This window comes from Rhinatrema bivittatum, chromosome 9 (genome assembly GCF_901001135.1).
Source record: "Rhinatrema bivittatum chromosome 9, aRhiBiv1.1, whole genome shotgun sequence".
NCBI lineage: Eukaryota > Metazoa > Chordata > Amphibia > Gymnophiona > Rhinatrematidae > Rhinatrema > Rhinatrema bivittatum.
The window spans coordinates 250353539-250370414 of record NC_042623.1 but is presented as its reverse complement, the minus strand read 5'-3'; the positions used below and the strand labels follow the sequence as shown (position 1 = coordinate 250370414).

The window sequence follows — 16876 nt, the reverse complement described above, 5'->3', positions numbered from 1 at the left end:
GTAGGTGGTATTTGTAAGGATTCTGGCCGTCGCGTTCTGGACCATCTGGAGTGGTTTGATGGTGCTAGTGGGAAGGCCCAGAAGGAGTGAGTTGCAGTAATCCAGTTTCGGGAGGATGATGGATTGTAGTACCAGGCGGAAGTCTCGGAAGTGCAGAAGTGGTTTAAGCCTTACTATATAAGCCTTACTAGTTGATGTACACAAGCACAGAGTATTTAGTAGGGAATGTTTAACCTATACTAAAATGTACAGAGTGGCTGGCTGTAAACCCAGAAATAAAGTTAAAGGTTTGATTAGTGGGGTGACTTTATTCATACCAGATCTACTAGAGAAATGTGGGGACCACATTCATGGAGGGGGAGAATGGCCAATGCACTCTCTGACCAGTCAAGGGAAAGTGAGCTAACAGAGTCCACTTCATCATCTCAGGATCCAATTTCTGAAGCCACTAAAATAATTTGAGAGACTGACCATTGTCTTTAGGGACAGAACTTCTTAGCATTTTATGTGCCCCCTGTTTGATGGTGGGGTTAGTAATGCCAACGAAATAAAGGAATGCTTTATAGCTGTATGTCAAGACAGCATGAGCCAGTTCTAGGTTTACCTCATTATGAGGCGTATTTACCAAAGTGTGCTAAGAGCATGTGTTTTTAACATGTGGAATAGCACATTAAAGACATGCATTAACATTTCATTGCAAAAAAAAACAAAACTCGAGCTGCACCTCTGGAGCTATAGTTAAGGTTTTGGCAATAATGCATATTTCTGTGTTAACAGGAATCACGATAAATTAAAACGTGCTAATTTGCATTTTAATATATTGTGCAAAAATCTGCACTAACAAAAAAAAAAAAAAATCGTGTTTAATGCCCCGTAATGCAGTGTTTATCGTGCATTAAAGACATTTTTAACATGCATTTACACGATAGCACCAATTAGTAAACAGATCCTTGTATTCAGGCAGCTGTATTTCTATTTTATTTTTTTTTTTTATGACAATCAAAGTTACTTCTTCATGCATACATTGGATAAAATTCAGACAGGCTGTCCTTTTTTGAACAGAGCTCTATGATCAACCTCCGAATACAAGAATTGTTTTGTTTTTATCGGTTTGGTGGTTATGGGCAATTTTTCTGGGGGCAGGAAAACATGTTCCTTTAATTCCTGCTTTTACTCAGAAAGGCAGAGAATGGAGAGACCTGTTCACGGGGCTCAGACCAGCTACTAACCTGCCAAGGCTAGCCCGAAACTCAAAGACCATAAGCAGTCATGCGACAGCATTATATTTTTGTCACGTTGGTTAATCCTAGTTATTCCTTTGGAAGTTATTTTTCATCCCCCAGCAGCTTGCTTCAACATTTTTTTGTACCTTCTGGAACTAGGGGTGGGGTGGGAGGTCTCTTCCACGCCATCATTTCAGTTACACAAATGCATTTTTTTTCCTGCTCTCTCCCTTACCAAAAAGTACCCACTAAGATGCTGCAATTCTGTGACTCGTTGACTTAAACATGGAGCCCACAGTATCCAGGGAATAGAGGGGTGGGGGGGGGAAAGCCCAAACAAGAGAGACAAACTAAAATTCTTCCCTTCCCCTCCCCTAAAAAAAAAAAAAAAGCCATTAGGACCTGAAACCCGTCTGGTCAGCTATATGCGGTTTGCCTGGGGATTTCCTGCCATTCACATGCTGCATTCTGTTAACAGCATTGGCCCCCTTTCCAAACCTGCCTATATCACTTGTATTCTCTTTCTGCCGCTCCTCACTTCCTTAGCTAATGGTTTCTCTCATTGCGCCAGATATGAGATGTTATGCGTTGCCTCCATGAAACAAAATAGCTGTCCTGGATGTTTGCCAACATTCAGTGATGTCTTTCATCCCAAGTCGCATTCACTGTGCTCTTCTTATCCGAATTTGAATGTGATACGTTCTGGTTTCAAGAAAACGTGGTTTTGTTTGGAAACTGCTACGCTGCTGCATTTGTCCTGATCCGCTTGGTTCACGTTTTTCAGCTGTATCAAGATCCAGCTCAGGTTGTACCGCGCTCCGACTCCATGGCCACGCATGCACATTGCACGAGGAGGGTCCCAAGTTCAATTTGCAGTTTAGGTCTTCTGCTCTGTAGATTGGCCTGGAAAGCTATGGAGGTAGCGTTTACAGCCCCTGAGGGCAGGGGGAGGGAGTCAGTCATTGTGCAATGGTGGGTTTGGGTTTAGAGCCCTGGTGCGAGGCCCCTGGCTGAGGGCTGTTGTTGCAATGACCAGATGAAATTAAATCCCCAGGTAGTTGAGAATGAAGGATCATGGCACCAGTTCCCTGCTCTGGAAGCCCTAAAAGAGGAAGAGGAAACTAATAGGTCAAAAAAGAAAAAAGAAAGCCAGCACTACAAGAGCCCATGAAAGCTGACTCAGGTTAGATGGGAGCAATGCTTCACTGCTCCCTTTCCTGAAATGTTTGACCTGGTAGCCAGCTCTAACCTGGCCTCTACTGGAAAGGAATGTTTAAGGAATTGGACATCTCCTGATGGCACCAAGATTTTAGAACATAACAACTGCTATACTGAGTAAGACCAAGGGTCCATCGAACCCAGTATTCTGCTTCTAATGGTGACCAGTTCAAGTCACAAGTACCTGGCAGGATCCCAAACAGTAAAATATAGATCCCATGCTGCCGATGCCCAGCGAAAAGTAATAGTTTTCTCCAAAGTCTACCTGGTAGATAACAGTTTAATGACTTCCCCTCCTGGAACTTGTCCAAGCCTTCTTTTTAAGCCCAGCTGGGCCCAGCTGCCTTTACCATGCTCAGAGCCTGGGAAAACAAATGGATCCCGGTGAACTGAGCTGGGATCAAAAAATTCCCTTCCACCACAGTAGTCTGTGCATGTGCAAATAGCGTGCATGTGATTGCTTCATTACGTGAATGCCTGAGTCCACAAACAGATTCACGTTTCTGATTCTGTAATGTAGCCTGGCGGAAAAGTTAAGTCCTTTCCCCGCAAGAAGCATGTTAAATTGCACTGGACTTTTGGGTGAATTTTAAAGTTTTGTTTGTCTGTCTGTTTTAATTTAGTGGGGCATAGGTAAGTTCCATTTTAATTTAGTAGGGCATAGGTAAGTTCCATTTTAATTTAGTAGGGCATAGGTAAGTTCCAAGGGCTACTAAGCTGCTGAAAAGGGAGGAAATTGAATCCACGCTTTGGAGTTTTAAAGGTGACAATGGATTATATAGAAGCCAAAACAGACTGAAAAAATGTATAGGTCATCTGAATCAGCAGTGGTGGAGCCTACAAAATCCAAGAAGGTAAGAAGGTTACAGCATAGGGATCCGGCACACTCATTAATACAGAAAAATTCAATTAACTCAAAATGCCAGTCTTTCAGTTCCAAGTAATAGAACTTTCATCAGAGTTTTGAAGTTGGACTATTAATCTGGAACAGAGAAGATTTATTTTTCTGTTTTATGACTGATTGTATGACAGATATCTTGGATTTACAAATCATTTACTTTAATTCTTTTTTATTTCTAATAGTTCCTTACTATGGACTCCTGACATCATCACAGAACATTTTTGTAAACAGCCAATTGTTCCCTACTAGGGTCTTTATTTACTGTTCGTTTAAGTGAATAGAGTTATTTTCTTTTTGTTTTGGGGTTTTTTTTTTTTGTGGGTTTAATTTTTCCTTGAATTTCTTTTTCAAAGAGCCAGTAAATAAGGAGCCAGAATTGCCTGCGCCGCCTCCTGCTTGTGTTCGGAGATGATTCTATTTAGATACCGCTGCTACCACTCCTGGGGAAGAGACTGCAGGCAACAATTATGAAACACAAATGTAAAAATAAAATTGGAGCAAAATATTAGTTTTTATTCAAGATACCTGCTCCACAGCCACAAGTCAGAAATCTCTTTCTGTCATTTTACTGGTCACCTTTAAGGGTCAGTGGCTGTGGACTGGTTATTCTTTTTCAACATCTGTGAACATCTGTGAAAACATTTACTTTGCCAGGGCTGTTAGCATTAATTTTGAAAAGCGATCGGTTACAGATTACTGATTATTTTTTTTCCTGGAAAGCAATCTGCTACTGATTGCTCATTAGCTTTTGAATGCCTTAGCACCAAATAGTTAAAAACCCTCCTGTGGTCTAAACAGACACATGTCGTCATCGCATTTAAATTCCTGGAGTTGCACTGGCTCCATTTCAAAAACGTTTTTGCCCTAGGCAATGAAATGTGATGATCCCCTTCTTCTAGCCAGCCCTACTGGGCTCACTGGTATTTGTAGGCAATAAATACTTTTAAAAGCTGTTGAGGAAAAAAAAAGTGCTTGGAGAGATGTTTAACAATTATGCCACACTTCACTCATGTTTTTATGTGTAGTGCAGTAATTCAGGATTTCATTTCTTTACCATGATCCTGGACATGTCTCATATGCAATGTTTGCACATTCCTATGATACATAACTGCGCCTAACACGTTTTCAAAGCCATTTATGCAAATAAAATCTGGAGCGATGCGTGGAAGAGGCTCATTATAATATTGCGTGGGGATTCTCCCCGCAAACGTCCGTGTGTAACCCCCGACTTTGTGCAGAAACAAAACCAAGCATATTGAGGGCGGAGCTGGGGAGGAGTTAGGACTTCCATTTACCTTTTTTTTTATTTTAAGAAGTATGCAGCGTAAATTAGGGATGAGCAGCGGTTAAAAAAAATTTCATTTTTGGGTTGTTTTCAGGAGGCTTTTTCCCCATGAATTTTGATTAATTAAATATTTGATTTGTTTCTTTTCTTTAAAAAAAGAAAAAAAAGAAGGGAAAAAAATAAAGGAAACGCAGCCTCCCAGCCCCCACCACCCATCCTTCCCACCAGAGAAATGCCAGGGCAGGATCCTACCATTCCCCCAGTCTGGTGGGGATCCACTGGCGAAGCCTAGGCCCAGGCAGAAGCCACAGCTTGGCAAAGGCCGAGGCCGTGGTGGGTTGCCACGACCTAGGTCAACGCTGTATCAAGGCCGAGGCTTGGAGGCTGGTCCCAAGGTCAGAAGCTGGAGCCTGACATGGAAGCCAGGTTCTGACACCTGGGCCTCAGCCTAGGGTCAGGCCCAGGCCTTGAAGGTCCTCTTCTTAGGTCTTCTTTCTTCTAATGATGCTGTCTGCTGGAGTCACGCCAGCAAAATGGCGCCTTCCACTGAGGAGGATGCGCTGGAGTTAATTTACTCTGGTGCGATCCCAGTGGATGGAGTCATTAGAAGACCTGGGCTTTGGGCCTGGGCCTGACCCTAGGCTAGGCCCAGGCATTAGGCCTGCATCTGGGCTGGGACTCAGCATCGTGCCTAGGCTGAGTCTCAGGTGTCTGGTTTCTGCCTCTGGCCTGAGCCCCAATGACTGGAACTGGCCTCCAGATCGGGTGTTGAGCTCGGGCCCAGGCTGTGGCTTAGGCCGAGGCACTGGCATCAAACCTAACTGGGCCGCACTTCGAATAACCGATGGATCAGGTAATTCATTTTTCCAGGGCTCTGGGCCTTTGCTTGGGTCTTGGCCAAGGCCCCAGCATCAGCCCGGGCCTAGGCTGAGACCCCAGCATCGCACTCAAGCCTAGGTCATGGCCTTTGCTTTGGGCCTAGGCATGGGCCTGCTTCGTACCTAGGCCAAGGTGTTGGAGACTCGCTTAGTCATCGGCTGCGGCCCCTGCTTTGGGCCTCAGCCTATGTCCTAGGTGAAGCTCTGCCTAAGCCTGACCAGAAATTTAAATGGATTAAACAAATAAGATTTCTTTAATTTGGGGGCCTCTCAATTCGTTTCATGGCCCCGAATGAAACAAATTGCCCCATATTTATTGCGTTTTGCAAATTTGTTTCAAAACTTTATATCCCTAAAATTAACCCATAAAGTGTATGTGGAACTTGGTGCAGCTGAGTTTGTGCAAATTATTACGGATAATTTTTAAAAGAAACTTCTTCCCTTAAGTTCCTTTTGAAAATTGGTGTAATTTACCTGCTTTCCTGCCAGATGCTTTGCCTGTGACATCACAAAATTACTCTCCCATTGCGTGCTTGTCCTGCCCTCCTCCCATGCTTACCAGTACTAATATCCACAGGCTTGCATGGCGTTGTGCCCTCTCCGTCGGTCTCTTTGTGTTTTCAGAAGCGCATTGGTGTGATTTAGCTAAGGTGGGCGCAACCTGGGTAGGTCTGCAAGTGGCTCTTCTTTCATTAGTGCTGTCTTAGGTAAAAACATAAGTTTGCTAGCAAGCCTACACCAAGCAATGGTACAAAATCAATAGGTAACAAGAGGCCAAAGCATGCAACACATGTGGTATGCTTGCAAGGAGCTGGCTTACATTTTTTTTTTTTTTTTAATTCTTTATTTATGAATTTTTCAACTTACAATAAGTATCATTCAACTTTTGCGAAATTCAAATAACTTTGAATATCCTTTAAGTATACAAGATATACATAATAATTTCCATATAACAACAACTAATCATATATATGACATTCCTGTGTACAGTTACTAAAACAGTGGGGAGCCCTGAGCAAAATTATATAAATAAATAAAATTATAAGTACTCTATATATAACAGCATTGAATTGGATTATTCATCATCCCAACTAATAATTAGATCTCGGTAGTATTACCCTCTTTTGAGTTCCTTCGCTCTTCCAGATATTTCTCTAAATGAAGTGGGTCATAGTAGACATATCTAGCCCCGTCTACCCTCATGACGCATTTACATGGAAATCTTATCATTATTTGTATTCCATACGTTTTTGCAATATTAGCCAAGGCGATAAATCTTTTTCTTTTTTCTTGCGTCTCCTTAGAGACGTCTGGGTATATCCAAATTTTCTGGCCCAAGTAGAAAGAGGATCTCTTTATCATAAAAGCTCTTAATACTCTATCTCTATCTAGAGAGTTCTCAAATTTAACCAAAAGAGTTCCTCTTGATTCTACTTGGGCTGAATATATGGGGCAAATAAAAAAAAAAATAAAAAAAGAAAAGAAACGCGTGACTGCCAATTGAAATCTGTACTCAGTTTTCTTAGAGGCAGTCACAGGCAAAGGTTAGAGCACTGGCGCTGACTTGTGGTGCTATAAGGTACAAGATGGCAATAGAAGGGACAGATGCGCACGACTTTGCTGAAAGCCCCCCCTGTTCGATTCCTGAGTTGTATCTTGCGTTCCTCACATCAGATGGCTTTGCAGCAGAGGCAGTGTTCACGGCCCCTGCAGAGGTGGGGGAGAGTTGTGGTTACTGTTTAAGGGTAACATCTAGTGGCCGGATTCAGGGCCTATGTAGGATTACAAAACGAGCCCTGCCATATGGCCCCCTGGCCCAGGACTGATGGGGGCGGGGGGGGGGTGGTAATAAAAGGAGAAGAAAAATCCTTGGATAGTTGCAAATGAAGGCTCGGGATGCCAGATACGAGCACTGGTTCCGAATAAGCTGGAAATAAATTTTTTTTTTAAAAAGGGTTAAAAAATATATATATATATACTGTGCATATAAGAGGAATAGTTCTTGCTGTTGCAGTAGCATGATCCAAACTAGAAAATTCCTATTAATACGTCTGGGTCCTCATTCTTGTGCCCCTTATCATTTTCCTTTGCTTGCTGTAAGCTGGTGTGCAGTCCATTTCAATTGCTTTCAACATCTTAAAGGTATTTTCCAAGGTAGGGGGTGGTTGGTATGTGAGGGAGGGGCACAGAGGATAAAGTTAAGTTTCAGGATCCATAACAGAGGATACAAGAGTTTAGTTTCTGGTTTGTGAGCTGAACTGCAAAAGCCACTCTGTCCCAGCTGAAGGAGCTCCATACTAAATAGCTGATTTTGGTGGTGGGGGCTGTTAACAAAATAATCCCTATTAGATACATTAGTAGCATTATAATTGTGTGTAAAATTGCAAGTTAGGGTATTCAATAACATTTACAGTTTTTCATGCTATTCATACCTCTTACTGTGATTTTTGTTCATTTGCTATTATTGGGGGGTTGGGTTTGTATAACTTGTTTGTATTGGAACAGACTTAGGTTCAGGGTCATTGTCCTCTCTCCCAAGCTTCCTTCTTTACTTTTGTCTGATGAACATGGTTTAGTGGCAGTGGTGCCATCTGTTGGTTATAACTAGCTCTTTGATTTTTTTTTTCCCTTTACACAGATTATGACTCTGATTCCAAAAGGGTTCAAGATGTCCTTCCAGCAATTGATAAACCACAGGTATGTCTTGCCAAATCCTTAGGAAAAAGCCAGAAGCCTATCCCTTGCCCTAAATACTGAGATGGGTTCCTGTACTAATGTATGGCTGAGAGTTTTCCCACTTTAGCTGTGTCCTTTTTAGCCCTTAATAACATTAAGCTTGTTTCTTATCTAATGTGATTTAAAGTAGTCTGCAGTAATGATAGTAATTTGCCTTTCGGTCCCATTTGTTTTAAATCTAGACTAGATCCCACTGTGATGCCTCAGAAATATGCCCGCCTTCCACCTCTGGGCCAGGAAGTTGGTGCTGTCAGTTGCACTTCCTGGTCTTCTTCACAGCAGCATTTCTAAGGAAGAAACAAAAAGCAGCATTGTAATTACTATTACTTCATTTCATTTGGTTACGCCATGGCATAGGGAAAACACACATTGGCTAAGGTTGGGCAGGAAGGCACGAGGGAGCAAGGGCTGAGCTGTTTAGACTAAGAAGCCCCCCCTCCCCCCCCCCAAATGTGCATGGCCTTGCAGGACAAGCCATAGATAGGGAAACCTAATGAGTTAAGGAAGAGAGGAGGGAAGGAGGAGACACAATGCAAATAATCTCCTAGCCTTCAATAAAGTACCAGAAGGTCGCCTTTGATATGGAATGAGAAACTCAAGGCCGTTGTGAAAAGGGGGAGGGCTCCAAGAGTCATGTGATGCTGAAGGGAGCCGGGCTGCAAAGGAATGTGAGAAAATGCTTTTCCCAGTTTAGAGGGTGGTGGGACCCCTGGATCAAATTTCCAGCCAAGACGGTAGGAGCTGGCACAGTGTCAAAACTCAAGCAAGCTCAGGGCAGGCACAATGGGACCTTAGTGGCAGGGCAAAGGAAGGAGGAGGTTGCAGACAAAGGATGTAGCCACACGGAGGGCAGACTGGATAGAGAAGTATTGTGCCTTCCTGCGACTCGTGCTTCACTGCCGAAGCACCAGCGCCCATGTGCAGCAGGGAGCTCTGGGTCTCCCAGGGACGAGGATACGTTTCTGTGATACGCCTGAAAAGGAACAAATTTATTTATTTTTTTTTACTGTGACTATATTTCAAGACAGCTTTATTGATTTAAAAGAATCATTTATTTATTTATTTTTCTATACCGACATTCGATTTGGTATATCACATCGGTTTACATCTAACAATATGTCTAAGGCGAACCTTGTAATGACATAGTACATTATAACAGCTTAACTGAGTAACTGGTTATGTTACAATAACGGTTTTATACAATTATAATTATATCATATCAATTAGTCGCTCTTTTCTTTTTTAATTTAATTTTTATTGAACTTTTCAATAATTTTCAGGATAAGATGTACAAAGATAAAACATTACCTTAATCAGACAAGTTTACAAGAATGAACAATATTGTACTTCTCTTACATATCCTCTATTCATATTGCAAGGAAATTAGAGACATTGCAGATCTCATTGAAACGGAGCAGTTAAATAAAGTTAGATTGACATTAAGGAAATATTAATTGTCGATGCTTCATCTCACTACTAATTTGTCCCAACTACTAGAGGGTCTTTTAAGAGTGGGAATCCAGGTATGCTCTTAATTGTTCCGGAAAATTAAAAATATATCTAGAATTTTGATAGGTAATGAGGCAACGACAGGGGTATCTGAGTATAAACTTTTCCCCTCTTTCCACCACTTCTGTTCTCATGGATATAAATTTCCTCCTGCGCAATTGCATAGGGTGAGCTATATCTGGAAAGATTTTAATCGTTTGGCCATAAAAATTTTGTTTTTGATTTCTAAAAAATAACTTCAGCACTGAATCCCTTTCCATCAAAAATGTGAAATGAACAATCAAAGTGGCCCTAGATGGTATATTTACTTCAAAGGATTTCTCTAAAATATTGGTTAGATTTAAATTTACTTCTTGTTCTTCCTCCGAAGATTGTTTTTTTCCTTCTCCTAATTTCTGTGGAAAATAGTATATTCTAGATATAGCTGGTAAAGCTGATTCTGAATACTTCAAAATATTCATTAAATAACTTCGGAACAAATCCATCGGTGTAATCAAATGAATCCTTGGGAAATTTAAAATTCTAAGAGTTTGATTTCTAACTTGATTTTCCAAGGATTCAAGTCTATCTACACAAACCTTTTCTGATCTAATCAAATTTGATTGAACTTTCTCACTTTCTCCTATCTTCTCTTCCATCTTTTTTACTGAAGTTTCCAATATCTCCTATTTTTGTCCATATACCATATTCTGCTGTAAAACATCCTGTATTTTTTTTGATAAGTTATTAATTGAGTTTTGCATCACTATGATCATTTTCCCTATTTCTTCTAGAGAGAAATTCTTTTGAAGTAGAAGGTGTTAACTTAGGAGTTATTACCTGGATTTCCCCTTCTCTTAACCCTACAGTGGCCTTCCTATCTTTCCCAATTACTCCTTCAATTCCTGGCTCCCTGGAACCCCCTTCCTGGGGGTTCTCCGAGAATGCAGAAGATATATATCCGCCTCTCTCTGGAAACCTGGAGTGGTTGAAATTAAGTATTGTTGTAATATAACACTTCCATTTCTACCCGATGGTGGCAAAGGTCTCTCTGGGCCCCAGGCTTAATGATGTTTCTGATGACCTGGGGCTCAACTCCTCCTCCTGGGCGATATCCCCAGAGGCCGCTCCCAGAGCTAAGGATGAAGCTCTGTTGAAACATTCCTCTATCCGTGGCTGGATCATTTCTGTAATTGGTGTAGAGGATAATTCCTTAACTCAAGCCTTCCGCTTGGTGTGCGGCATTGGAAAATAAATGAAACAGTTACCAACAGGAAGAGGATACCTCAGTCGACAATCAAAATAGCTTATGCCTGCAAAGTCTCTCGGCCGCTGATTTCAATAAAATAAGAAAATTAACTTCCTATTTGATTCCTGTAGAATTATTCTCACTATTCTCTGGCTTCTCCGGGCAAAGCCACGTGCCCCTTCGGCGCGCGCAGCTTAGGCTTACCAAGACAGCGTCAGGAAAGTAATTTCAGCGGCAACTCACGCCGCGGTCGCAGTTCTTTTATGTCACCAGACTCCTCCCACTGACCGGCAGGCCAGGAGTTGTGAATGAAGTAATGAGAAATCAAGTAAGGCTTACCAATTAGTTGCTCTTAATGCAAAGTAGTTTTTGAAAGATTTTGGTCAGATAATAAAGTGCTCCTTGTGTTTGTTTGGTTTCAAAATACTTTATAAACAGTTTGTTTAAATTAACATAGCAAGTAATCAATTGGTCCATTCAGTGTATCCTGTATTTCCTGTCCTCGCCACAAGGATATAAACCAGCTGCCTGCCATGGAATCTTGGATATCATGCCTTATCCAGTTTTCTCTTCCTGATTTGGATTTCTACCGTGCCTGGGTAGATAATCATGGAAGACCCAATACTTCAGCATCCCCTCCCCTCCCATGCCTTAACCAAGTTTTGTAGTATTCTAAGCAGCTAGCAAACTAGTGAGGCTATTGCTCGAACATCCAGCCTCCTAGTTCCTATAGCCTTGCTAGATGGTAGCTAGTCTACCAGCAACCTGCTGGGATCAACCCAGTTTCTGAGGAGATATAGCCTGTTGGTATCTACCCAGCTGCTCCATGGCTTGCAATATTACTAGGTCATACTTCCTTTATTCACTGTTTTGTTCCTGTTATTTCTCCCCTTTCCTCTGCTTTCAAGAGGGTGAAGGTTGAATTGTTTGCAATTCTGCAAACTCCTGACTCTGTTCCTGCAGTGGTAATAGAGTATAACAACTCAATAGGCCTATCTAGTCTACCCAGTTTCTTTCCTGGTACAAAGATATAGACCCCAGTTGATCTCCGACTTTCCCATCATTTCTTCACTACTAAGTATCCCCTACGCTTATCCCATGCTTTCTCAAGTTCTGTTACTATTTTGCTCTCTTTCCCCTTAACCGTGCCAAACTTTTGATTATTGGAGATCCTAAAGGTGGCTTTTTTATTACCTATGATTATTCACTCACCTTTTAAAGGTGTTTGTTACACAAAGTACTATCTTCACACAAAAGCAGGGAAAGCTGAGGCCAGGCTTCAAGATAGCAGAGCACCAGTCGTCATCCGATTCACTGAATTTGAACCAATATAATTTGGCATGATACACTCACCCTGATGCTGCAACATTTCCGTCAATGGTGCTATGGAACAATAAAACCCAGGGAGGAGGGTAATTTTCAAAACCATTTCCACAGGTAAAATAGTACTTTACCCCCAGAAAACAGCTTCTTATAAATTGCCTTCCCAATATGTGGGTAAACTATGTACATAGGGGCCTCTGTGCCCACAAGTTTACCCGTAGTGACGAGGCTTTCCTGGGGTGGGGCTTGGAACTGTATGACATATTCTTCTGAATGTTCATAAGCATGCATGAATTTTTTTCTCAGGAGGGAAAAATTAGCGGGTGGAAATGTGTGCGGGTCATTTTCCTGGGATAACTTTCAAAGGGAAAGTTAAGTGTATACTTTCACTTTTAAAACTGCTGTAAAATCTGTGGGTAAATCAGCTGTGGGTACTCTCAAACTCTATGGCCAGCCTTAAAATTATGAATTGTTACACATGCCACACACACACACACACAAAGAAAAAGATATAAAATACAAAATGCTCATTTTGATTTAATGTAACTGAAATTTTCATTGTTCTGACATGTTGTACAGAATTTGTTTTATGATGTCTGTGTATGCATGAATTTCACTTATGCACAAAATCTGCCTCACATTGGTCTTTGAGAGTCTCTAAATAGCAGCAAATTCATCTGCTGTATTCCAACATAATGACCCTAAAATTGACTAATCCCATATGCCTTCCATGTGCGCCCTACTCATCATAGACTAGAGGCAACGCCGAGTTAACTTTCAGAGTTCTGTGACGTAACACAATGCACATCAATCTGTTGAAACATTACTGAGGCATGCACATGCAGGAATGTGCATACAAGGGTATTCTTTTTGCTTTCTATTCATTTACAGCACTTTTTTTTAAGAAAGAAAGCTCATACAAGCTAACAAAGCTACCGACTCTGTTTCAAGCATGGATATTTGAGAGCGTGTGTAAACACATAATAGAAACCTTTTGGGTTTTTGTGGGCTAAAGTCACATTGTTGAATTACATAGCACCTGTTCAGCGCCTGAAAATAAAGTTTCAAATACCAAAGCAAGAGCATAATGGATAAGAAAAAGTGATATTGCAACCACAGACCTCTGCACTAAAGGAACAGTGGTAATCGTTGGTGTGGTTTTAATTAGTTTGTGTGTAAGATTACAGACTCCTTTGTGGGAGCCTTCTAAGAAGTAGGTTGCAACTTCCCAGTATGTCCAGAGATTCCAGGAAAAAATTAGCAGTGCTTTATGGAGACTCAAAAGAATCCTCTGACAAAGAATCATCTCTTTTTTTCTACTGAAATGGCTCTGATAATCAGCTGCAGTCAGGTTCATCTGGTTCCGGTTTTGCTCCCATGGTGTATGGGGGTCTTGTAGTTCATTTGTCTAGAAAATTCCATGGAGGCAATGGTGGCAAAACTGAATCAGACCCTTAGGTTGTCCTCAGTCAGGTGGTGTAGCCCTAGACACACAGCACGTGGTGTGGTCAAGTGGCTTATGTTACCTGAGCAGCAGAACAGTTTAGTTTATTACATTTTTGGATCACCTTTCTTATTAAAAAAAAAAAAAAAACAACCCATAAAATACAGGTGTAAAACCAGGATAAAGTCTGGCTTCTTTGTACTTTTCAGTTGGGCTCATCTTGTGGGAGCGTTGGTTACAAGCTCCTTTTGCCAGAAGGAGCTCATCTTGTGGGAGGGTTGGTTACAAGCTCCTTTTGCCAGAAGAGGAACTGATAGGGATAAATAACATGAAATCTGGAAAACATATATCCCCTAGAGCACAAGATATACCATTTTCCAAGGTTTTCGCAAAACGAAGTAGAAGGTTTAGTATGAATGCAAGCAACCTAATGACCATTTCACAGGCCCTTAACTCCCCAAAAAGATTCTGTCAGAGGTTCTCAATTCAGTCCTCACGACACACCCAGCCCATTGGGCCTCCAGGGTATCTGTGTAAATGAGAGATTTACATGCACCGCTGCCATTGTTTGCAAATGTGTCTCATGCATGTTCATTGTGGTTATTCTGAAAACCAAACTTGCTGGGTGGTCCCCGAGGACCGGCTTGAGAACCTCTGCTCTATGTCCCGGACTCTGCTTTTTGGAAAGCTCATGTCTCCTGTTTCTTTTGGAAATATCTAAAACAAATAATTTTTTTAGCTTATTATAACATTAATCCCCTTTGAGCAGAGCCCATAATGTCAGAGCCCTGTCAGGGACAAAGAGTTTCTGCTTTGCCTTGAACGTTCAACTATGTTATTCAGAACAAAGTCTTCCAGGAGTATCTGTTCCCAAGGTTTTCAGTGCCTACAAGGAAGCAACGAGGTTCCCAAAGTCTTCTGCTCTAGGGATCTACAGATAGAGAAACAGTAACCTTCAGTTATTCTCTGAGATATTGTTTTCTGCGGTTGCACTGAAGAGCTTTGGGATCTATTACTCTACTACTATTAGTTCACTTCTAAATTGCTGCTCGACATATTCAGTGATGTGTAAATACACATAAGATGGTACCTGCTTTATAGAGCTAAGACAAACGTACAGGACAAAAAAGACTGGGAATTTCACTTATGAAGAAAATGGTTAAAACCAATAAGGCTGTGAGTGGGAAACTCAGGAGATAAGGGGACTGTTGCTTTTTAACAGATGTTTAAGCAGGTGAGGCTTCTTGAAATGTGAGCTGACAGTCTTTGATGAAAACATTAGAAAGCAGTGCACTAATCTCACTGCTGAAATTGTTTTGTCCTCACTCTCCATTCAGACAAATAATGGGTTAATGCATGCTTGTTCCAGCTGTGTTTTTGTCAGACAACACTGTATTTGAGTAATATAGGGTTGTGGTTATGTTTATTATACTGCTTCAGCCGCAGAGGCATGTAAGCATATGCATTGTTGGATCGTATGTGTCACGCACAAGCACCCTCTGTTTAAAAAAAAAAAAATGCATTTGAGTTGAAGAATCTTTGAAACCATCCGTGCCATCAACCTAAGCAGTCCTGCTCTTTTAAATGGGTGCAGGACTGAGAATGATCAAATTAAAAATCTAGAGTCTCTTAATTTTCAGATGACTTTGATAGTTTCAGAAATGCATCCAAATTACTGTAGGCAAGTAAAGAAGAAAGTAACACGAAACAGGCACATTTTGTCCTGGTCCCAGTTTAGAGGAAATCTGAAGCAAAGTTTTTAAAAGAAAACAAAGCAAAACCTGAAGCAGATCTGAAAAATCCACTTTGAATCTTCAGGCAAATTTGAAGTGGGTCTGATTTTTTTTTTTTTTTTTTTAAGATGTAAAGAAAAGTTTAACAAACCTTCAGAATGTTTCTAGGTTTACTGCGTTGCTCAGTGAATCGATTTTAGCGAACTTGGGCTCGCTTGTGCTGCTTGTTGTCACAGCCCATAACCCATTGTCAAAGAGACTTTTCATCTGGACGGAAATATCTCTAGATCAGGCTCTCCCTCTCTCTAGCAGCGATGCTGATAAACATAATTTTAAGACAGTCTTTTGTGACAGGAAATGGATCCAATATCTTCATATTTAATCTTTTTTCTGCTGTTTCCACCCTTATTAATTTGATGCACAATGATGACAATATAAAAGGTCCATTAAATCTACAATAAAACTTAAGCAAACTTATTTTAAAGTTTGTGTCTTTGCTGAATGCATATTCATATCTGGCCCTTTTAGGAGATCTGACTGTCAAACCTGTACCCAGATGGTGCTTATGATTGATCTCCTGAGGTTGAGTGTGTTTTGTCTCTGTAAGTTTTAGTTGTGCCCATAGTCAAGTGGGTACAGCTAATCTTTGAAGTGAAACCTACTCTGAGACCCATGGAAAATCTCCATAGTGCCTCGGGGCATCCTTTCAGGCGACCGGGCTGCAGAGTGTACACAGAAAAGGTTATCCTGCCCAACAGAAAAGCCCAAACGACTTTATTTTGCATGCTGCAAGGACAGGATACGGGCCCTGCAGAAAGGAGCCGAGTCGAAGCTTATGCTGCCTTTTGCGTTAATCCCTCAGCACCTCCCTTCCTGTTTCCACCTCTTAGTTCCTGTTTTATTACAGCTCTACGCTTAAAATATGGATCCGCTTTTTGTCAAAGGAACGAGAAGAACTGAACAAACTACAAATGAACTGCCTCGTGCACTTCTTAAGGAACCAGCAAAAACAATTATTTTTAGATCATTCGGTTGGCAAACAGCAAAATCATTTAGCACATCCTACCTTTTTTTTTTTAATCCCTGAGAAGAAATTAGTGGGTAAAGGTGTTGAAAGCTCCTCCACTAATCTACTCTCATCATTATGGATCTCCTTAAATCGGGGGGGGGGGGGGGGGTCAGGGATAAGAGGACACACATTGGAGGTAACTTTATACAGACCACGTAAATTAGCAAATTACGTGCCCAAGAAACAACTAATTTTCAAAGCGACCCTACACATGTAAATTCCGTTGCAAATTATCCCAGCAAAACTCTGTTGCATGTATGCTTTTTGAATGCTGCCCAGACTCCACCGCTGAAATGCCTGGCTCCCCTATGTATATAATTTACACAGTT

General features: G+C 41.3%; 1 protein-coding gene across 3 annotated transcripts in view; it reads left to right on the top strand.

Annotated features, from left to right (window-relative positions):
- FNDC3B (fibronectin type III domain containing 3B) overlaps positions 1–16876 on the top strand; it is a 679078-nt gene that overhangs the window by 502103 nt on the left and 160099 nt on the right. For all 3 annotated transcript variants that reach the window (XM_029615068.1, XM_029615066.1, XM_029615067.1), the window contains exon 7: positions 8144–8202. In XM_029615068.1, coding sequence (XP_029470928.1) covers positions 8144–8202 — 59 coding nt within the window. The remainder of the gene's footprint in view (positions 1–8143; positions 8203–16876) is intronic.